Source organism: Carassius auratus, chromosome 15, assembly GCF_003368295.1.
Source record: "Carassius auratus strain Wakin chromosome 15, ASM336829v1, whole genome shotgun sequence".
Lineage (NCBI taxonomy): Eukaryota > Metazoa > Chordata > Actinopteri > Cypriniformes > Cyprinidae > Carassius > Carassius auratus.
The window spans coordinates 503118-527329 of NC_039257.1; the positions used below are offsets into that span (position 1 = coordinate 503118).

Here is a 24212-nt window from a genome sequence, read left to right on the forward strand (position 1 = left end):
TCATGCACTACAGCAGAGATGTCAAATATCTGACTCAAAGCAGCCCTCTGTGACAAGATCATGATCTGCTCGTTCCTCAGAATAAACTGTCACCATTACAACACTGAGGCTTAAGATGTACAGAATAACTCAAACTCATGAGACGGGGCTGTGAGAAAACATTGCTTCCAAAGTACAAACAAAACAAGAACTGGGAACAAAATCCAGTCCAAACCTCACACAAATCTGCATCATGAAGGGCCAGAAGACTAAACTATGATTAAAACAATGTTCTGTGGAGTTAAACCATGAAGTACATATTATTTCTTCTTGATGAGCTTGACGTATGGATAAAAATACAAATGTTCCAGTTTTGACATGAGTGTATAAGTGTGAGTACAAAATTTTCCACAGAAGTTCGTTGTTAATAATAATAATAATAATAATTAACAAATATTTTTTTATTCTTGACTAGCTTGATATATAAAAAGAAAAACATTTTAAATATCCACAGAAGTTAGAAGTCAACTTTGTTGTTAATACTACTACTAATAATAATAAGTATTTTTGTAAAAAAAAAAAAAAAAAAGGTATTTTTAAACTGAAAATTAAACAAAAATGTATGTTTTATAGAAAAGTTTATTGAAAGATAATTTGTTGTTGTTTTTTTGTTCCAATTTAGACAAAGTCTTCCTTAAAGGGTGTTCACAATTGTAAAATAATAATGAATAAATAAATGAATACATACAAGTATTTTTATTATTGATTAACTTGATATAGCAAAATAAGTCTTTGTGTGTGTGTGTGTGTGTGTGTGTTCCCATTTAGACAAAACCTTCCTTAAAAGATGCCCAAAAAGGTAAATAATAAATGATTATTATTATTATCATTATTGTTGTTTTTGTTGTTGTTATTATTGATTAAGCATTGAATCAATCAAAATAATAATAAATAATCAAATCAAACATTATTATATTGTTATTACTACTACTATTATTATAAAACATTTGGGTTAGACTTTATTTTAAGGTGTCCTCGTTACGGTGTAATTATACATTTAAGTACTAAGTGATATTAATTAATTACATGTATTTACTATATGGTTAGAATTATGGTTATTTGTTTTATTATTATGTAATTATGCATAACTTATTGTTATTATAACAGTATGTAATATGTAATGTGTAACAGGGACACCTTAAAATAGTTACCTTTTTTTTTTTTTTTTTTTTTTGATTAGCTTGATATAGAATGTGTTCCCATTTCGTGTGTGTGTGTGTGTGTGTGTGTGTGTGTGTGAGTGTGTGTTCGTACAAAATTATCCACAGAAGTAAGCTAAATCTGACAAAATGTTCCTTAAATGATGTCTTAAAAAATCAAAAATGAATGAAATTTAGGTAAATATATAAATTAGCTTAATATAGAAAAGATGGAGAAGTTTGTATGATCTCATTCAGTGTGTGTGTGTGTGTGTGTCTCACCGGTGTCGGTGCTGTTCGGTTCGGTTCTCTGCGCACACAGACACCGCAGCATGTGCGCTCCTTTCTGCCGGAGCAGCCGCGCAATCCTCATCGCAAAATCAGTTCACAGAGACGCCTTCATCATCATCATCATCATCATCGTTCACGCGCTACGGTTCAGTCTCCGCGCGCCGCAGACAAAAGACTTCCATGCGCTACAGCGGCACATCCGACGCATCCTCACGGAGCTTCACACGGTAACCGACGCGAGCCGAGCCACAGAATCCGATAATCCTCCCGGTGAGCATCGTACTGAGCTAATGACCGCTATTCATCTCGTTATTCTGTGCGGTGCGCGAGGGAAGACGCTGCTGAACGCCACACTGGTGCGTAATCGTGGGCGGTGACGTCACGGGGGACTCGCTGACGTCACGTGCAGGGGCTTGTTGAAAGGAAAAATACATCTGCCATAAATCGCCTTTAAATGAAGCTAATTATATTCTATACGCGTAACCTTCACAGAAACATTAGATCTTAATTGAGACACAAGAATGGCAATGCATATATATATGTGTGTGTGTGTGTGCACAGAAGAACGGGGCTAGTTGTCACATATGCTTCGTCTACAAGGTGCAAAAAATACCAGTTCTCCAAATGCTTGCTTTCTCTTTTAGTGATTTGCATGCTGATTTCAAACATCTAGATTAATTAGAACATTATGTTTTGAACCTCAGACTAAGCTTTTAAATATCATCTTTCTAAGACATATTATTGGATATATAGTGATTCATTTTTTGTAAGTATCTGCTCAATCCGTCATAAAGATATCCATCATTTACATAACAAGCATCAGCATGTGCACCAAAATGCATATTTTTGCTCAGCTTGAGTCTCTGAATAAGATTTTAATAAGATATAATCACTATATCAGACTATATGAGAAATAAAAGCATGATATAGCAAATATGATACAAACATGTATGCATTTTTTTAGATTTTGTCAAAAGGTTCAATAAACTGTGCCATTTAAAAAATAAAATATATATATATATATAATATTTCATGCTTTAAATGTTTAAAATGGAGTTCTGGCATCATAGAAAGCATGCAACTGTAAATGTATGCCTATATTTGGCAGACATCTCTGGATTCAATGTGTAACTGAGGAAACCCATCTGATCTTTCTCTGACTGACAGATTCTACTCTCTAATCCAAACTGGTGATGTTAGTGTCTTTATAAAGCTGTGTTGGGTGTTTGGGCTGATGTCTGCAGAGGTGAGGATGCTTCGAGACACGTGGGGGCAGCAGAAGCCAGCAGAAACCCCTCGCCCCCAGCAGCTGTGACGCTCTCCTGTGATGTGTGTGGGTGATCGTGCATCCACCGCTATTCCCTGATTTCACCACAGTTATGTGTCATGGATAAAGATACACCGCCGTTACAGTGCATGTAGCCAAAAGTATGAGACAAATATAATAAAAATGCATATTTTACATCTAGATTTTAGCCTGTTTTAGGCTTAATTTGGTCATGTTTAAATTACTATCAAACTTGAATAATCTCTCTTTAATCAGCATCTATTAAATGCAATGCAAACAATGATGCAAATACTTTAAAAGTAAATTATTAAAATATATAATTTGTTTTACATTTCATGTAAGAAGTGAGGGAAAATGTGAATAGAAACAGAAATCCATCACTAATTTTAATATTTAAATTTTAGGTTTAACAGATTTATATTTATAAATGTATAATTACTATTTATTTCAAATTTTTGAAAACAAAAAATAGATAATATTGCATTTCCATATAGATTTGCATTTAATATTTTTACGTTTTTTTTTTATACTTTATACATTTAATCCTATTTTAGGAGCATTACGATTTTATTGATTTATTTCAAGGTGTATATTTTTACAGTAAACTCAGTATATTAAAATCAGCATGAATTAAATGCAGTACAAATATGGGAGCTGAGTATAAATACTTTGCAAGTAAAATAAAATTTGTTTTACATATCAAGTAAGAAATGTGAGGGAAAATAATAAAAAATTTAAATGCAATCATTCAGATTATCATTTAAGATTTTTAGGTTTAAGAGATTCATATTTATTTACTAATTAATTTATTTATTGTGGTTTTACAGTTTTTACCCTTTCCCCCCAATCTTGAATTTTTGGTTACATTGTATGAATAAAGTGCAAACTATTTCTGTTTCTTGTCTACAAAGTGTGCAAAGTCTTATATAAAGCATTTTCTCTCTCAGTTTCATTTACAAAGAGATGAAATATATGTGTCTGGGCTGAAATGAGAAAACACAGCTGGACACACAGATAATCATGCACAAAATAATAACCTGCTGAGTGATGAGATGAAAGATAAGTGTACACTGCACTCAGTTTCACTACAATATCAAGTTACAGAGCAACGCATCAACATGGAAGAGCTCGGTTTCCTTCAGGGCTGGAAAACTAAAAGTGCATTTCATGAAAACATATCAATATCACATTTCAACACACACACACACACACACAAATGCAGCCAATTTTAGCACTTTAAGTTTTTATGTTTAACGTTATTTTCTTACAGTAAAACACTGTTGAAATTTGCTCACCCTTAGGCCATCCAAGATTTAGAGGAGCTAAATGTAAGAAAAATGTAGCATTGCATCAGTGTCTCATCAATGGATGCTCTGCAGTGAATGGGTGCCGTCAGAATGAGAGTCTGATAAGAGCAGATTTCCTCATCTCCTGATGTTAGTTGATGGACAGGATTGCCTGTGGATTATTGTGATGTTTTTATCAGCTCTCATTCTGACGGCACCCATTCACTGCAGAGCATCCATTGATGAGACACTGATGCAATGCTACATTTCTCCAAACCTGATAAAGAAAGTAACTCATCCTGATCTTGGATGAACTGAGAGTAACTTTTTCATTTGTAGGTGAACAAGTCCTTTAAATGGCCTGAAAGTAAGCTTTATTGTCTGTGTGCAAAAACATGATTTTCAATTCTTCCTTTTGATTTTGTGGTGAAATATGACATTAATTTCAGACCTGTGCAAGTTCATACTCCAAGAACTGAAGCACAGACGGAAAGAGCGAGGAGGATGAACAGAAAAGATAAAGAAGGGTGCGAGAAACCTTCGAGTGGAATTGATATATTTATTAGAGTATTTTTATAAAGTGTTGAGCTTCTTTTACCTCTGCCATTTGCAGAGAGAGCAACACACACACTCGTGCTAATCCACACAAACACACACAAATCCCCTCTTCTTCATCATCATCATCATCATTATTTCGGTCTGTTGTGCTCATGTTTACCGCACAGGATCTGAGACGCACACGAAACAACACTAACAGAACGATACGGTTCAGTCCGGCACCCATTCAGACGAATAACAACACAGGCATCAACACAAATATAACACAATCACTGCTTAAAATGACAGTATTGATGAACCAACTTGACACTTCACAGAGCCTTTTGTCAAATGTGACGTGAACCGCTCTATTCCAGGCACAGTCAGTGACCCCAGTGCATTCTGGGAGCTTAATTAATTAATTTAGCACAAAGGTGAGAATAAAGCTGAACTCTCAGGGACCATGAAACTAAACTTGCTTTGCCTTTAGCAGAAGCTTTCATGCAAAAAATATATATATAACAATGATAGATAGATGCTTTACTAATCAGTTCATCAACATTTAACAACAACATGAAACAGCACTCACTTCTCACAACACCCTTCACACGACTCAAAAGTCTCTTATGCTCACCAAGGCTGCGTTTATTTGATCAAAAATACAGTAAAAAATGTGAAATATTATTACAGTTTAACAAAACTGTTTTCTGTGTGAATATATGTTCAAATGTATTTTATTGGTGTGATCAAAGCTGGATTTTTCAGATCTTCAGAAATCATTCTAATATACTGATTTAATGCTTAAGGAACATCTCTGATTATTATCAATGTTGAAAACAGTTGTGCTGCTCGATATTTTTGTGGAAACTGATGCATTTTATTTTTCATGAATCACAGATGAATAGAATGTAAACAAAAAAAAACATTATAAATGCCTTTCCTGTCACCTCTGATCAATATAATGCATCCTTCATGAATAAAAGTTATTAAAGAGGAAGTGATGTGGGCATTACATTACATCACATTATCCAGCATGATTTGATTAGACTGTGATCATAAGGCTGTGATATTATTGATTAACATTATACTCCACACCCACACAGCGATAATTACATCAGCAGAAAATAAAATCATTTCAGAGGCAGAGAAAGTCTGATACTTCTTTAGAAGAGCATGCACTGAACTCGCTGTCAGTGAGTCTGACACTAATGCAGCTCGTAAGACTTCAGAGAGACTGACCGGCTTCAGCGCTGACCGTCTTCACCGGGCCTTCCTCCTCATCCTCCTCCTCTCCTTTACTGCTGTGAGACAGCAGCCGGCGGAACAGACTACAGTAGCGTGTCATGGCCTTTCACACACGTCTGAGTGTGTGTGTGTGTGTGTGTGAACAGTGTGTTTAAAACTGCCAGACCTTTAAATGTGTGCCTGATCTATCAAAATGTGTCTCGAAGTCTCTCGCTGTCTATCTGTCTGTGTCTCTCTCTGTATGTGAGTGACCGTCTGTGTGCCCCTGATATTTGCCTGTGCAAATGTGTGTGTGTGTGTGTGTGTGTGTGTGTGCACGAGAGAAGGGTGTGTCTATCTGTAATAGAGACGTGTGTGTGTTCAGAATGCAACACTAATGCACTGCTTACTGCTCAATGCACTTACTTGCTTGAAGTAAATACTATATACTGCTTATTAACGGAAAAAAAATGGTGTTGAAACAATTTACAAATAAAAAATAATGCCAAGTAAAAAAAATTATATTTTCTTGTAAAAGTACAATAATATGGATTATATTTTTTACAGTATGCAACAATGAATATTACAGACAGTACTGTGATCTTAAATCATTTTAATCTCAGAAATCTTTCACCACAACCTTCATCACTTTCTGGGTAGATCCTACAAAGCATTAAATGTCATTGCTATTTAGCTAAATTATATTTTTATGCAATTTAAATAATACAATTGCATTTTTAATTATTATGAAAAATATTCTACAAACTATGTTGCATAATAAAATTATTCATCTATTATTTCGAAATCATTATTAATACTATGTGTCTTTATTAAAATCAGCAAAAATTAAATGCATGACAATGGCTAATAAATACTTCACATCATTATTTTCTTAAAATTTTATGTGAGAAATGTGAGGTAAAATGTGATTATAGCTTAAAACTTTTTTTTTTTATAAATGTATAAACGCAATTTCTAGATAAATCTTAAAAACCGTTAAAATATCAAAATGTAAGAAAATTATTATTTGCATTTTAATAAAAATGCATTGTTTTTTAATATTTAGTTGTAATATTTGAAAACAGCAAAAACATTGTAATATAAATTATCTTAATGAATATCAGCATAAATTAAATGCAGCACAAAAATAAAATTGCATAAAAAATGCAGCCTAGGACCATTTTATTTTAGGGTATCATTTTTCAAATGTATTAATTGTTTTAAGTCAGTATAAATTAAATGCAGCACAAATATCATGATGGTGTATAAAAACCTCAAAGTAAAATAACATATCATCTTTTGTTTCACATTTTATGTGAGGGAAAATGATTAAAATGATTTTTGAGCATCAAAGAATGAGTTATTAAGAAGGAGATGTTAATATCTAGTCCTGGTTATTCTCTTGCATGCATGACACTGGAAGTGAAATGTTAAATTTACTAGACGTTTTCCCTGTATTTTCTGTGTTTGTGTAAATATTAAGAGTAGTATGCATGTATGTTATTGTGAAAGCAGCCAATGTCTCTGTGCATCATTAGTCGAGTGTATTTTTATTATGACAAGCTGATCTTTAATAAATGTTACGTGCATCTGCCTGTGTCTCTATTATGGTGTGTGTGTTACCTTTAACACACAAGGACACTTGTCTCAAACCACAGTCTATCAAAAGTAATCAAGAAAGTCTGTAAGAAACACCGGCATGAGAAACGGGATCTGTGCATCCCGCAGGCGTCTATTCTGAGAGTGTAAGTTGGTGTCACTGAGAGCGAGAGCTATTTATAATGCTGTTTACAGACTTAAAGTGCAGTGCAGGAGGATTCTTCATAACACACACACACACACACACACACACACACACACACACATGGACAGAGAGCTCGAATGCACAAGAAGGGCAGGGTTAAACACAGCCGTAAACGTGTGTGTTTGCGAGAGAATGTGTGTTGTCATGGAATAGAGTTTGTAATTGTGTCTGTGTGCAAAATCAAACTATTAATGGAAGTTCGTGCTGTTGTTGTTGCTGTTGTTGACCAGCAGGGGGCGCTAAAATACTTGCGCTGAAGAAAAAACTACAAATGTTCCACTTTATGGGAGCTTTTGAGACAAAAATACACAGGAACAAATTATTTTCGGACATGGATTGCTTCAGTAAGATTTTATCTTAAGATATTACTAACAATGGCCAAGTTATTCTTATGTTTTAAGATTTAACAGCAAAAAAAGAGACGTGAAGCACCAGCTAAAGTGCAGTTATACTTAAAGATCTTTTCTTGATAATAAAAACTCTGAATTATCAAATAGATGACAAAAGACATGTAGTGTGTGATCGTGATCATTATTCAGACGCCTTCAAATTGTGCGTCAAATATGATGCAATTTATAGGGTTAATAAAGACAAAGTGTATTATTATTTTGTGTTACTATTTGAAAAAAAACTTTAAAATAAAAAGCCTAAAATAAAATTATCCTAAAATAAGATTTTTTGTTATGCAAAAAAAAAAAAACATTAAAATTAGACATTTAATGTTTTGTAAGATTCACAAAACAGAAATTTCGACACAAAACTTGACATAAGTTTTACAAGAAAAATACTATTTCAGTCTTTCTTCTTCACAATTTTATGATTAATTCAATGTGTAATTTAATCTATCGTATTTGTGAAATCTACTAACAATTTCTGTGTGGTAATTGTCTTAATCGTTTTCAGTAAGATTCACTTTCCCTCAGAAAATGCGAGTAAATTGTACAAAGTTAAAAAGAAATGTATCTACACCCACTGTTTTTTCCAGTGTACAGATTTCTTGCAAATTTTCCATTAGTAAAACTATTGATTAGTCATAGTATATACACATGCACCAAAAAAAATATAAATAAAATAAAAATAAAACAAAACTCAGAAATTGCTTGTAAATTTCAGAATCAATTAAAAAAGTAACACATTGAATTATGAAGATAAAAAAAATGAAATCGCATTTTCTTGCAAACAGTGCTCCTATAAACTCCAAAGTAATTTTTCACGGTGTAGTTTTACAGGACACTATGCTTTATTATGTTTCTGAAGGTGCATTCACTTTCCAAAACCAAGATATGTGAGATATAGTTTTAGTAGGTTGCATATAGACTTTGACAATCAACAAACCAATGAAACCGATGAGCTTATCACAAAACAACAAATACGTGAAAATAATGACAGAACAGCATAAAGCCAAACAAAAAGTAACCTTATAAATGATTCATGTTGCAATGCACTGTAGCCTTTATTAATTTATTGGCTGATTGATGCATTTTAAATCAAATCAACTAACAAATTATGAAGACAAAAATCTGAATGCATCAAGTTGCATTAAATCTATTATTTCTCTGTTAGTTCTTTTTTGTCCCGCAGGATCTTTCTGGAAAATATCTGAAGTTTAATATCTGATTTTTGACTAATGTTATTCCACCGTGGGCAGATATTTAAATGTTTCTCTGTGCATCGTTCAAGAGATGTGAGGGTTTCTCACACACAAGCATCATCTCACATGTGCTGAAGGGTTTAAATGACGCATGGGGCTTGCTTGAACGTCAGCAGATCAGAATCAGATCAAGAAACTCGACACAGTTTACGCTGCAGATTTTGGCGGCTGGAAAACCTGACAGCAGACTGAACCCCAAAGTGATCCGATTACTGCAATCTAACGCATCTTCCCAGGAATATTACTTGCATATGTGATCTGCAACAGGCAGCGAATGCATATTTATAAGCACAAATGAATCTGTGAGTTGGGAATTAAATGAGTCATTTGAGCACATGGCAACTGATGATAAACATTGCAAAAAGTCTCATGCATGTTGTTTATTTTTACCTTGTTTGCTATATTTCAAGCACTGTTGTTTTACAGGTATTTATATTTTACATATCTATTATAGTTTTTATAAATATTTTGAATGATGTTTATATTTAAGGTTTTTCTTTTAAACAATATTTAAATTATTTTGTTATGTGCTTTTGACATTTTTATTAACTATATAGCTTACATTATTATACAAGTTATACATACAAATTATATGGGTACACACACACACAAGTATATATACACATATTATTATTTAATTTTTAATTCCATTTGAGTAATTTTAGTACTTCAGCTTTAAATTAATTTCAGTTACTTGCCAAGATAATATTTCACATTTTCTGTTACTTTTTTTAACTAAGATTCCTGCATTTTATTTTATTTCAGCTTTATTTCAAGTGAAACTTATTTTTAATAATTGTAATTTTAGATTTAGTTAAACAATTACAACACTGATTCCAAATGGCCTGTATGTTCAAGAAATATAGTCAATGATATTAATTTCCAGTCACTTCTGGTGCAATAAACAACCTAAAGTCATTCTTCTTTTTATTGCCTTAACAAAAAAAAAAGGCATAAAAACCATACAGCAATTTAAAAAGCTTAAAGCTTTTCTAATTTAATTAGAAAAAAGGAAAACAAATGAATCATGGATAAAGATAGATAGATAGACAGATAGACAGATAGATAGACAGACAGACAGACAGACAGACAGACAGACAGACAGACAGACAGATAGATAGATAGATAGATAGATAGATAGATAGATAGATAGATAGATAGATAGATAGATAGATAGATAGATACGCCACCTGCTGATAGATTCATGCAAACACACCATAAAAATATACTACACTAAGAACTACATAAACAACGCTAGCTCTAAATACAGCCATGTGTTATATACACTACCATTCAAAACAATATTTTTATAAGAAATTAATACTTTTATCCATCAAGGATGCAATAAATTGATCAAACGTGAGCGTAAAGATATGTAAAATGTTAGAAAAGATTTCTATTTCAAATAAATGCTGTTCTTTTGCACTTTTTATTCATCTGTGAATTCTGGAAAATGAAAATGTGTCATATATTGTGCAGCACATCTGTTTTAATAATACAACATGTTTCTTGAGCAGCAAATAAAAAAATATCAGGAATTACAAAATTGTTTTTTCAAAATGACATTATAAAATATACTGAAAAGGAAAACAAGTTATTTGAAATTGTAACAATATTTCACTATATTCCTGCTGTATTTGTTGATCAAACTGTATTATTGAATGCTAGTGTATATATTGCTATATGTGACTCTGGAGCACAGAAGCAGTCTGAAGTCTCTGGGGTATATCTGTAGCAATAGACAAAAAATACATTGTACAGGTCAAAATTAGGGATTTTTCTTTTATGCCAAAAATCATTAAGATATTAAGTAAAGATCATGTTCCATGAAGATCCTTTGTAAATTTCATATCGTAAATATATCAAAACTTGATTTTTGATTACTAATATGCATTGCTAAGAATACACTTGGACAACTTTAAAGATGATTTTCTCAATATTTAGATTTTTTTGCACACTCATGTAAGGATGAAAGAACCTGAGATACTTTGATCTCCTGAGAAACAGACAATACAAACATGCACGGTCATCTTGGAGACACCCCACAGAGGAGACCTCCTCCCCTCCTGGCCATTTGTTTCATTATAAATCCCTTCATGCTTCCTTCTACTCAGTCTGATCACATGAAAATGTCAATGCAAGTGAACTAACACTCATGTCTAGTATCATGTCTCAGTGTAACTGGTATAATGCTCTCAGTCTTACAAAAGTATATTAAAAGATAATCCAGATCCTAAGAGTTAAGAGATGTTTGGCCTACGGTGATGGAAGTGTGCCCTTTCACAGGGTCCTCCATGTAAATTACCTCCTGTTCCCATTGAGTTGTAAACCATTCAGCTTTGAGACCTGAGTTAATGCAAATTCCAAGTGTTAGTTTCTGTCTCCATCTCGGGGGATGTTTGTCGTGGTGTGAGGTATTTAAACGATTGCAGCAAGAGGATCCACACACTTCATACTGTGTATTTCTCTAAAACTCAGGTATGCATCTTTTACTATTAGATTCTTCTTTGAGAATTTGATGTCTTGTATTGATTTGATATCTATGAATTGACTATGACTCACCTGACTGTTAATAAATTGTTTTATTTGGTTCTATTTGATTCTCAATGCACTGCTAAGGATATACAGCATGTTTGTGTTATAGATACGTTTTCAGATACTTGAAAGAATCTTTTTTGGTTCCTTTTCAGTGAACAGTTCTTAAAAAGAGCCATGTTTTTTCTTGTATGAAGATTTTAATAATCTGAAGAGCCTTTTTCGTGCAATGGAAAGCTGTGGATGTTACAGGTTCTTCATGAAACCATCATTCTCTATAAAGAGCCTGTTTTTAAGAGTGTAACTTGCTTCACACTAAAAAGTTAGGTGTACATAATGAAAGTAGTAACTTTATGCACTTTGAGGTATAACTTACTTCATACATTCACTAAAATCACTGCCACACAAATTAACTGATTTGAACATTTCAGTGCAAGAAGTTAGTTCTGAAAAATGATCAGCAGAATTAGTTTGCATGCTTTGTGTGTGTGTGTGTGCGCGGATCTAATTATCGAAATTCAAGCATTTTTGAGCACGACTTGCAATTTCAAGAGTGCACAAAAAACATTTTGGGTTCCACAAAGCATGTTTTCCTTGGTTAACAATTGCAAAAAAAAAAAAAAACGTTTTCCATTATAAAGAGCCTTTGGTGCAATGGAAACCTCCAAAAGTTCCCTGCAAAACCATAGGCGCCAATAAAGAAGATTTTTGAGAACCTATATAGGTTTTGGGGCCGCTGTATTTACAGCACATGCGAACAGCTACATATATCAGATTCAGACTGACCCAAATCCATTCATCAGCGCTGGATACTGGGATATAAAACACAGCAACATCACACTCAGGTGCAGGAACTAGACGGAGGCTTATACGATGCCACTAGGGCACATGTGAAGCATCCCTATATTTCCTCTGAACATTCGGCTGCAGGAAAGTGAAAGCACTAGCTGTCCTGAATGCTGATGACTGCATGGAAGAACCTCAACATATGCCAGCTGTACTTCAATAAACTGCTGCAAACAGACAGAAACAATCAGCAATACACACAAAAACAAGTTGTTTGATGCAGACAAGTGTCTCAACATGTGAGGAACTCGATGTTTCGACAGCTCGCTGCCACACACACACACACACACACAGGACTGGGATGAATGTGATGTGTGGAGCAGGACTGTCCGAACCCCATGCTAAAGGCACTTCTGCTGCATCAGGGATTTTTAACGCAACATCTGCAGATGAATAACACACACACGCGCGCGCGCGTGCCTGACATCTGATGAGCATCACATATGAACACACACACACACCCCACCCAGGACCCCGTCAGGATAGCAGACCTGAGTACCGCAAGCTACACAGAAACACACACACACTTACACTCATGTACACACACAATCACACACTCCCGAGTCCTGTAGGTGAAATGACGTCAGTCGCTCACCGGCGCTCTTGTCTTTGCTCTCCATCTCCCGTAGCGCTGCTGTCGGTCACGGAGGAAGAGGATGCCGATGATGAAGACACGTTGCTCGCTGCTTGGCGTCGGTTCCTGGCTCGACTCTCACGTGAGAGCAGCTGTCAGTCACTTCACGCGCCGTCCGGTGCTGAGGCAGCGGCGGAATCACGGGCGTGGCGGTGTTTGTTGACGCTGGAGCGCGTGAGTGTGCGTGCGTCTGACCTGGGCTCGTTCCGCGCGCCGTTATCCGGAGCTATCGCAGCTCCGCCGCTTTCAGACACACGGGCGTGACGTCACCGCAGGTGTCATGTGACACTTCAGAGTCCCGATGTGATCCTCAACCTCACCATGGTACAGGTATCAGACTGTATTATCACTCTGATGTTTTAATATTAATTCATATAGAGCAATTACACATATTTTAATAATACTGAGAACATTTTAAGATGTATATTTTTTACTTTCCATTAAAAATATATGTTATTCACACAAAACATAACTTTGTCGAGTGCTCTTAATAATATATTTTAGCATGAATTAATTTGTCAAAATGTACCTACTGAATGGCATAGCATGTGTTTGCATCTGCCATTTAATTTCATTCTGTAACCAACTTGTTCACAGACCATAATAATACTAGAGATTAAATGTTAAATTTTTAACATAAAAAAACAGTGTCATGGCGTAGACAATAAAAAACGTTTTTCTTCAAATGTGAAATTTTAAGTATTTTCTTGGATTGAGGCAACATCAATTGTAAAAAAAAAAAAAAAAAAAAAAAAAAAATTTCCAATTATAAAAATATACATTTATAATATGGCCAAACAGAAAATATATCTTGAAACATTATTTGAAATATAAATATATATATATATATATATATATATTTTTTTTTTTTTTACAGTGGGTTTAACATTTTTGTACAATAGGTTTTACAAGATTGCAAAAGCATGGTAGATTAAAAATCTTTTAACGTCAACAAACCAAAAACCTCTTTCACACACACACACACACACACACACACACAATGTGGCGAGGGGGGTAAGTCGCAGGTGGACAGACAGGTGCTGAGACGACAGGAAACATAAATAACCTGGCATGGCCTGCGCAAACTCACACACTCATATATAAAACGGAGCTGAATTATTTTGGTATTCAGCTGCTTAAGCAAAACTGAATGAGCAGGTGTGTCATATCTAAATGTGCGCAAAAGAGCTTGAAACTCTACCTTCCTCTGGTCAGCAAGATATAACAACAGCTCTCAGCATTTACACACACACACACACACACACAGTTTATCATCATCCTGAGCTGTACTTTACAAAGAGGCATTCTGTTGTCCTGATAAACTTCTCAGCAGTTACCTTTCTCACACACACATCTGTAATTCTCCTTCGCAGCACTTTAGCTGAGCGGAGCTCCTGGAGGAAAAACTCCATCCAAACATTTCTCCTACAGCCTCAATGCTTTTAATACAGTGGGAAAAAGAGCATTTAGCTGACAGCATGTGGGTTATGATCCCTGATGGTGCTCTCTAACTAAGTTGCTGGAGAAGCAGTAATATTACAATATATTTCAATTCAGTAGGAATCAAACACTGCGATTTTCAAAGAAACAGCAGGAGAAACAGGAGGTTAAATGCTTCAAATGGTTGCATGCAACAATTATGTCATTTTTGCAATCCAATTTGGTGCATAAATATAGAAGCTTTTGGCAGACTTATAACATAATGAGTCAAAGAAAGGGACGAAGTCAGTTGATATTGCGGTCTACTGATATAAGATCTCTTTTTTTTAGTGAGAAATTAATACTTTTTGTCAGTAAGAATGCATTTGGTGGCATTTATAACGCCACTCAAATAAATGCTGTTCTTCTGAACTTTCAATTCATTGAAGAATCCTGAAAATTAAAATGCATCACTGTTTCCTTAAAAATATTAAGCAACACAACTGTTTTCAACATCTGTCAAGCAGCAAATCAGCATATTATTATGATTTCTGAAGATCATGTGACACTGAAGAAAGAAGGAATGATGCTGAAAGTAAAGCTTTGATCACAGAAATAACAGTTATTTTAAAATGGTAATATTTTATAATTTACCGTTTTTACTGTATTTCTAATAAATAAATGCAGCATTGGTGAGCAGAAGAGTCTTCACAAACATTAAACAATCTTAAAACTTTTGAACCTCAAATATAGAAACTTAATTAGCTTTTTTTAAATACTGAAAACACATTTTTTAGGTTATTTGGAAAAAATGCAAAACAGAATAAACAAACTCTTGAGCACTTCTGTACAGCTTTATTTACCAAACACAAGTTTAAAATGCAATACAACACTGATCCAGAGCAGATATGTTATTTTGCTGAGGTGTCCATAAGCCTACTGGCATGTTAGATATTTATCAAGCATAATAATAACAACATGTACACACAATCCTCATGGACATTAGCCTAATGACAACAGTTCAAATAAATCAATGTTCGGTTTAGTTCTGATATGTCCTGAATTAGATAATAAGGAGGAACGCATGGTGAGGCTATTAAAGGGTCTTTAGGATCCCCTTAATCTGAATAAAAACATCCCACTGGTTTATTTTCTGTGATAAGGCATTACGATTGGTCCCTGTAGAACTTAAAGATTCATGTTTGGTCTGTTCTGATCCTTCCCTCCTACCAATAACATGCAAATATATGCATGTGTCAGTAATTAAATGAGACCACATCACGTAATTGGCGGAGGCTGATTGGTCTAACTGGGAGAAGTGGGCGGGGCTAATTACAGCAGTATGTACAGTTACAAAGCACATCATATATTGACCAAAATACACAAATTATTACAAAAACAAATGATTCAATGCACCGATCATATTTAGCAGCGCATATTATATATATATATATATATATATATATATATATATATATATATATATATATATATATATATATATATATATATATATATATATATATATATATAAACACAAATTAAGTTTTTGTTTAGAATTGTTCTTTCCAAGAGGTGAATCTCATGAAAGCAATTTAAAAGCATGTTTTAGCATCAAGATTTTTCATGACAAGCATTTTTTATCTTGCAATTCTCATTAAATGCAATGCAATAAAAGATATTTAAGCTAATTTAAACTGCAATATTAATTGATATACGATGTGTATATTTAATTTAGGCTTATTCATTTTTTTATGATTTTGAATTAGTGATTTTTTATTTACTAAAACTCCATTAAAATGGTCCATTTAGGGTTAAAATGTGTTTAAATGTCATGATTTTTTTTTGTCATAACGAAAACTAGTTCTAAAAGAGGCTTTTTTTTAATGCAACAATTACTCATAGCATTTTAGGGGGGGGGTAGAATGATATATGGAAATGTTTACATGAGATTCACCTAAAATGAAACAAAACCTCTATAGTCACAGGGAGTGTGTTTGTAATGTGCAGTTTGTGAGAATTAAGTTCTTCTGTAAGTGTGTTTGTGAAACGACGGTGTCTTAAACAGCTTGTTTACAGTATCATGTTACAGTGTACTTACAAGTAAAGCGTATAAACACATTTTGTCTAATTGCACTTCTGAGTGGAGTTATGGGTTTCCTGTTATCCACGTGAGCCAATCACAAACCGTCCTCCCCCCACATCCTTTCAGAAATCTCCTGCTCTCTCTCTATCTTTCCCGTAAAGGCCGAGCATCCGTAATGGGGAGGAACAGATATGAACAACTTCAAACTGGCAGCAGTGAAACAAGATCATGTCCATTTTTAACATCATATTCAGAGCCTGAAGCGTTTAACATCTCCAGCGCTGTGCAAAACACAAGGCTTACTGCTTCTGGGACTCTTAAAAAAAAAAATTCAGCGCCAATCAGATCAGAGAGCATGGCTTCAGAAGAATTTGTCATCAATGCGAAAGTGAGCTCGTCCCCAGTATGCACCCAATCAGATCAAGGGGCGTGGCTTCAGAATAAAAGGATCGATGCAAAAATTAATTCACATGAGGTCGCCTGCAGGCACCAACCAATCAGATCAGGGGGCGTGGTTTCAGAAAAATTTATCATGATGTAAAATTGAGCTTATCCCCAGTCAGCACCCAATTAGAGCAGAAGGTGTGGCTTCAGAATAATTTGTTATCAATTGAAATGTGAGGTCATCTGCAGGAAGCACCCAATCAGATCAGTGGGCGTGGCTTCAGAATAATTGGTCATCAGTAGAAATGTGAGGTCATCTGCATGAAGCACCCAATCAGATCAGTGGGCGTGGCTTCAGAAGAATTTGTCATCGATGCGAAAGTGAGGTCGCGTGACATCATCTGGGTTGATGAAGACTGAAATGGACTTCCCAGGATTCTCCGTGACCAGCTGCTGGAGTTTCTTCGCGAGCCGGTCGTCTGGTTGCTGATCGGATCCGGTTTCTAACAGAGGAGACGACAGGTTTGAGCTTCCTCCGCGCCACTGGAGCTCCATCGTGAGTCGCGACGCGGCTTTAGCGTGCTCTATTGCACTTCGCAGGTGTTCTGCTGGGTCGGAGCGAACAGACGACAACTTGCGCGCATGAAGCATGGCCGTGTCATCGCTGAGGTGCTCTAGCATGTTGCATTGCGGGATAAAGTAATTCGGGCAGGTTTTATTCACCAAGCAGTGCTGCAAGTCATCGATCAACCCAAGCAAAAAGTGCGCGGCGTAATCTTCCTGCGCCAAATACGTATGCGGCAGGCGGTCGCAGGCCCAAAGCATGAGCGAGCGCAGATGATACGGACTGATGGCTTTGGGTCGAGAGAGAAGCTTAATAATCAGAGCTTTACAAGCCTGGTACGCCTGCATGAGACTCGCAGAGATGCACTTCTTCAGCTGCACCTCGCTGCGCGCAAACGACAAGCGCCATTCGTTTTCCTTCTGGCCTGTAGAAGAGCACGCAGGCAGCAAATAAAACCCACTAATCACTTCCTCCTCCGTGATTTTCCCATCCCAAAAATGGTTTTCCATTAGCCAGCTTTGGGCAACCGCTGGCCATCCTTTGAACGAGACTACTGGAACCACATCGTACAGCATCCGACTGCCTCCGACGCCCAAAATGATGGAGATGATGGTTGCATTGCGCTCGACCTTCTCGACCCGAGGGACGCCGCGCTGAGGCTTCTTCTGAATCTCCGCTAGGACCATACTAATGGACTCGTAGAACCAGTCGGCCACCAGCGTGGGCGAGAAAAAGTAATTGGTGGCACCGTTAACATGGTCTACAACCGTGCAACAGTCCTTCCACTTGTTGATGGTTCCCTCGTCAAACAGACGCAGGCTGAGCCAGGAGTGGCAGAGCGCCGACTGACGCATGTCTAGCGTGACCGGCTGGTTTCTGTCGTGGAGTTTGAGCGCGGGAACCAGTAACGTGAAGTCCATGTCGTAATCGGCTCCCCGCGCAAATACGGTCAACTCGTCCAGATCCATATCAATCACACCTTCCCGTACCCCGCCGGACAACAGCAGGTACTCATTGGCAACCGGGAGCTTCTGGTCCAACTTCTGCACCATGCCTGAAAACAGAAAATTACATCGTTAGCAAATTACATAGTTACTTTAATTTAATTACTTTCCCTGGAAAGAGTAAAGTAAAGGATTGCTCTTATTTCTGTAATTTAATTACAGTTACATCTTGAACTTAATACAGTGTAGAACATTTCTGTGCAATACAATAATGGATTTAATATCAAAATGTAAAGTCTAACCTTAAAATGCATGCTTTTTATGTACCCTTCTAATGTTCCCTTGAGATGGGGAACTTACTGTCTTTAGAAAGGTTTAGATGGTGTTTTTTCTTTTCATCTTACCTCTGTATAATTCATATTAAGGTTAATAAGTGCAGCGCTGCTTTGTTTACGCTTGTGTTTGGAAACCGAGGAAATGCTAATGTTGCATGTATGCAGCATCTTTGTGTGGATGAGGATTAAAATGCAGTGGTTGCCTCTAAACTTAAATGGAAAGAGCACAGACAAAGCCTTATTTTATTTATACAAAATATTACTTTATTTGTGTTGTTTATTTGATTTGGGGCTTGTTTTAAAATGTCTATTTAGTTTTGTTATTTACATTTACTTTATATTTAAGTTTTGTTATTTAGCAGATGCTTTTATCCAAAGCGACTTACAAATGAGGACAACAGAATCAATCAAAACAAACAAAGGAGCAATAATAGGCAATTACAAGAGACTGTGTGTCAGGGTTCATGTTTATGTGTATTTCTAGAAGTCCTGATATGCAATGTGTGAGAGTAAAGTTCCTTTTTGAAAACAATAGTTTCTGAAACGTTTTTTAAAACCGTACAGGTTTGAAATGTGATGAAAACCTAAACTTCTCACACTTGGTTTTTGCTCTGCATGCAGTTTAAAATGCAGTTTTATTAAAGCTGATCAATGTTTTGCAGGAGAATAGAGAGGTGGATTAAATTTGCACCTGTATAACGTGACAAAATGGCATTGCAAAATAATACATTTTCAAGAATGCGAACATAAGCATAGCAATTAAGTTTCTTCAAATGAAAGCACTTCTGTGTCATGAGCGTTGCCACAAAAACTAACATTTTCCATGTTGTAACGTTGTTATTTCACAATTTCAGCAAGAGGTGAGCACAGCATTAGAGAGAAAGAAGGCATTGCTTCACAGAACAGAATTTAACAATAAAGCAATTGACATAAAGGTTAATCTATAACCACAAGAGCAACAGAGCACATGCAATAGAGACTATAAAACGATTCCTACACAAACACAAGAACATTCCAGACAAGACCCTCAGGAACAGCCAACTGACTTCTGAAGAAAATAATCCCAAATCACACCTGAGCTCAAGTGTACATGCACCAGCCAGTGACTCATGGGTATTAAAATCTCCCATCAGCAGCAGAAGAACCTCTAGAGATGCTCAGAAAAACCAAAACAACTTAGTGTGTGTGTGTGTGTGTTGGCCCTGAACACCCGTCACCCTCCTCCAGAGGCCACAGCGAGTCCAACATTCAGAAATACACCTTCAGGCCCACAATTTAAGCGTCTATCATAACAAGAGCACAGTAAACTCAGCTCAGCATGCAAGACAGTCTTTCTGTGTCACCTCAACTGAAAACATGGATTTTGATCATTTTTTGCTGTTGAAACAAGAACATAATGAAGAATAAAATGCTAAATATTAAATATCATTGATGTATTTCCACCAAGTAATCCACTATTTTGTAGAAGGGGATCAAAATGACAATTTGAAAATGTGTATAATTTAACAATTTGCACATCGCACTGAGATCACTAGGATTGAACCATATAAATGAAGATAGCAAAAGAGAAGTTTAGGAACCACGATGTGAAAGTATATTGAGATACTGTTAATATTTATTGAGTTACAGTCATGCAAACTCTGGAAAACTTTTATTTGTGGCTCTCGGATAGGTGTGTTACATGCAATCGTTTTGGCAGAGGGAAACCAGGTATATTTCCATCTTCAACATTGTGTGTTCTTCAGACATTTCTTTTTAAAGAAACTGGCACCAGCTGTATGCAAAGTGATTCATATTTGGTTTTTGACCACTGAAGATGTGTACAATTTAACAATTTACTCCTGGAGACCTGGATTAGGGCATTAAAAATGAAGTGTTAAAACCAAAATCGGTAACACTTCACAATAAGGTTCATTAGTTAACGTGAACCGAGAATGAACAATACTTCTACAACATTTATTAATATAAATGTTAATTTAAGCATTTACTAATGCATTATTAAAAATCACAAGTTGTGTTGGTTAACGCACTTGCGAATGAACAATGAAAAACTACATTTTTATTAACTAACATTAACAAGGATATAATAAATAATGTAATAAACGTAATGCATTAAGTAATGTTAACAAATGTAACCTTGTTGTAAAGTGTTACCCCCAAAACTGAAAGGATATTATATTTAATACTTCTTGAGCAACATGCATGCAAACCTTGGGAGGAAAACACTCAAAATGCTTTTTCACCCATTTTTCAAGGGCCACTGTTGGCATATAACATAACAAGTATTGCTAAAGTCAACAGATTTTACTATTATCTCAGTCTAAAAATAACACAATGATGCTACCATCTTTTTAAAGTCATTTCTTCACCCTGTAATTTGGCTCCGAATCTCAGGTGAAAATTTTACTTTTGGCTCTCCTCAACAAAATAGTGGATAACTCAGAAAATATAAATCTGTAACATTTAATATTCTTGTTTTTATCCCCATTTATGTTTGTCTTTCTTCAGAAAAAATACTAACAGATCCAAGTTTTAGCAGAGGAGGTTTCTGAAATTCAGTTGATTTATTGCACCCAATTTGACTTTCCTAATGTGACTTTTAAAGAAGTAATCACTGGCCGTTTTGATTTCATCCTGTCCTCAGATTGTTCTCTAGCACAGATGAGTGTGTGACTGGATGTCTGACAGTGAGTCCGTGCACAGACAGCATCACTGCATCGCCCTGAGGCTGAACTCATGCATCTGGACCGATCTCTTCTGCTTCACAATGCAGCACTTCTGCTCAGCGTCTCTGAGAATTCAACTCTTTTACAAATAAATGCAGCTTCTATGTTCTAGTCATGCTCTTTGTACTGGCGTCACTTATTCCCGCTGGTCTGGCTGAACATTGCATTTTTATTCTAATTCACAACCATTTCCACTCCAAAACATATTTAGACCTAAATGTACGTATATGAATTGCATATGGCATTTTCATGCATTTGAATTGCAGAGTTTTTAACAAACAAATCAAAATTAATGTCATGCATATTTTTCCATGTACATCAGATATAGGCCTATAAAGAGTTTCCAAAGAAGAATTTTGTTTTGTTCGCATGCTTTAGATGTGTTTATTATGTGTATATTTTTAAATGTATTTATTAATTAATTTATTGGCTTATTTTATTCACATTTGGCAATTTATTTAATTATAAAATGTAATTATTTATTTGCATGTTTTTTTTATTTTGCTATTCTCGTTTAATTGTATTTATTTTAGTTTACACATTTGCTTTTCCTCATGCTGTCTTTGCCTTTTTTTTTATCTCCTTCTAATAATTAAACCAAAAGAAATAAAAAATCTGTCATTATTTACTCAGCTACATGTCATGTAAAGATAAATGGTTTTTTAAAGGTTTTTTTTTTTTTTTGCTCTTTCCGGACCTCAAAAGCCACCGCTGACCTTCCACTTTCACTGAATGAAAACAGAAAGCAGAGAGGCTTGGAAATTGTACATCTTTTGTTTTCCAGAGAAGACGGAAAGACATCCAGCCGTAAACAAACGAGTAAACAAGGACAGAATGTGCATTGTTTGGCTGAGATGTTACTTCAACAGCAAGCAGATGACCTGATTTTGCCATCTCATGCAAATAAAGCATCAGAATAGCAGTGCAAACACGAGTTGGGGGTGTTGAAGCTGCAAACACACCCATCCGCTGCTTAATGCAGAACGAAGCGCAAAGACAAACAGACGCACTGAACGCGCAAAAACACACTTTCCCTTTCAAATGCATGCATGGATTCATGAGTTGCATTGTGTCAGAAGCAGAGCTCTTCCTCACCAAGCATGGAGAAGATGAAGTCCTTGGCCGTGTGGATCTCGAGCGCGCGCTGGTCGTCATACTCGCGCTGCTCGTGCTTGCTGAACTCGGCGATCAGCCGGTTGAGCTCCTCTATCCGGGCTCCGGACCTGAAGTCCAGCTCGGGGGCCTGCGGGACGTGTTTGGTGCTGCTCGGGGTGGCGGTGGGGCTGCTGCCAGCTGAACTAGCCCGGCTGGAGAGCGCAGGCGCCGCCATGTTCGCGAGGAGGAGACGGTGAACCGGGAGCCGCGGAGCGCACGCGCTGAACTGAAGCCGGAGGCGCGATGACGCGCAGCCGCGGACCAACACTGATTTATATAGTTTTACTATGGAGGCCAAATTACTCAAGATTAAATCATTAATCTTAGTACACAAGATTAGTACACAAATAATTAAATACATTAATATTTAATAGTTTTTTTATTGCTGTGTAAATTCGCCAATGTATTTATTCATTCATTAATTTAATTAATTATGACATTAGACATTTCATTTTCGGGAGTTTTGCACATTTGTTTTTATATTTTTATCAATTGTATGAATTTCTACTTTCGTCAGAATAAATTAATTTATTCTTTGCATGCTTTTGTTTATTTAGCTTTTTTAATTATTTGTATTATTTTACAATTATATTTAGTTTATTTCTTAACTTATTTATATATTTTTAAATATATATATTTTTGTAAACCCTGCGACATCATTAGTGAATAAAAAAATGAAGAAATTCCCAAACGTGCAAATATATAAATAAATTATATGAATTAAATAAATAAACTAATGTGCAAGTATGCAAATAAACAAAAATATTAATTCTGACAAAAATAGAAATTGATTCAATTAAAATAAAATATAGTAAAAACAAATGTGCAAACCCTGCCACATAATTAGTGAATTAAAAAATTACAAATGACCAAACGTGCAAATAAATAAATAAATAATATAAAATTAATAAACGTAGGCTAAATACGAATACAAACAAATGTGGCAACTCTGCCAAAATAATAAATTATAAAATTATAAAAAAAATTATAAAAATAAACAATTGTGAAAGCATGCAATTACTAAATTAAATGAGTGAGTCAAAATCTGCCACAAATGAGTAAACTAAACAACCGCAAATAAATTAATAAATTAACTCATAAATAGTAAAAGAGTAAACTGATATAAAAGTAAATGTATAAACACTTCCAAATATAAAACATCGATTAACACTGTTCTGCAAATAAGTTAGTAAAATTAGCGAATAAAAATAAACAAATGTGCAAACCTGCAAATAGGATAAATCTGCAAAATATATATATATATATATATATATATATATATATATATATATATATATATATAACTAGCTTGCTCTATTCTTTT

General features: G+C 35.3%; 2 protein-coding genes across 4 annotated transcripts in view; both read right to left on the reverse strand.

Moving 5' to 3' along the window:
• Positions 1-13575, reverse strand: part of LOC113114632 (fibroblast growth factor 12-like) — a 42588-nt gene extending 29013 nt beyond the window's left edge. Inside the window, exon 1 of one of the 3 annotated variants that reach the window (XM_026281519.1) lies at positions 13236-13575. In XM_026281519.1, coding sequence (XP_026137304.1) covers positions 13236-13260 — 25 coding nt within the window. In that variant the 5' untranslated portion in view covers positions 13261-13575. Of the gene's footprint in view, positions 1-1460; positions 1852-5819; positions 6101-13235 lie in introns of those variants that run through there. The other 2 variants (XM_026281517.1, XM_026281518.1) reach the window with 2 other exon arrangements.
• A 2898-nt stretch (positions 13576-16473) lies between these two features.
• On the reverse strand, positions 16474-23202 carry LOC113114628 (protein MB21D2-like). Its single transcript, XM_026281512.1, has 2 exons — positions 22829-23202; positions 16474-18782 (listed from the first exon to the last, which is right to left on the reverse strand). Exons 1-2 carry the CDS (start codon positions 23061-23063, stop codon positions 17518-17520), a joined length of 1500 nt encoding a protein of 499 aa, XP_026137297.1. The 5' UTR covers positions 23064-23202; the 3' UTR covers positions 16474-17517.
• Between the last annotated feature and the right edge of the window lie 1010 nt (positions 23203-24212).

Coding starts and splice junctions, on each gene's coding strand:
- LOC113114628 (XM_026281512.1), bottom strand. CDS start 23,063: ATGGCGGCGCCTGCGCTCTCCAGCCGGGCTAGTTCAGCTGGCAGCAGC. Junction 18,783..22,828: donor CTTCATCTTCTCCATGCTTG/GTGAGGAAGAGC, acceptor TTCTGTTTTCAG/GCATGGTGCAGAAGTTGGAC.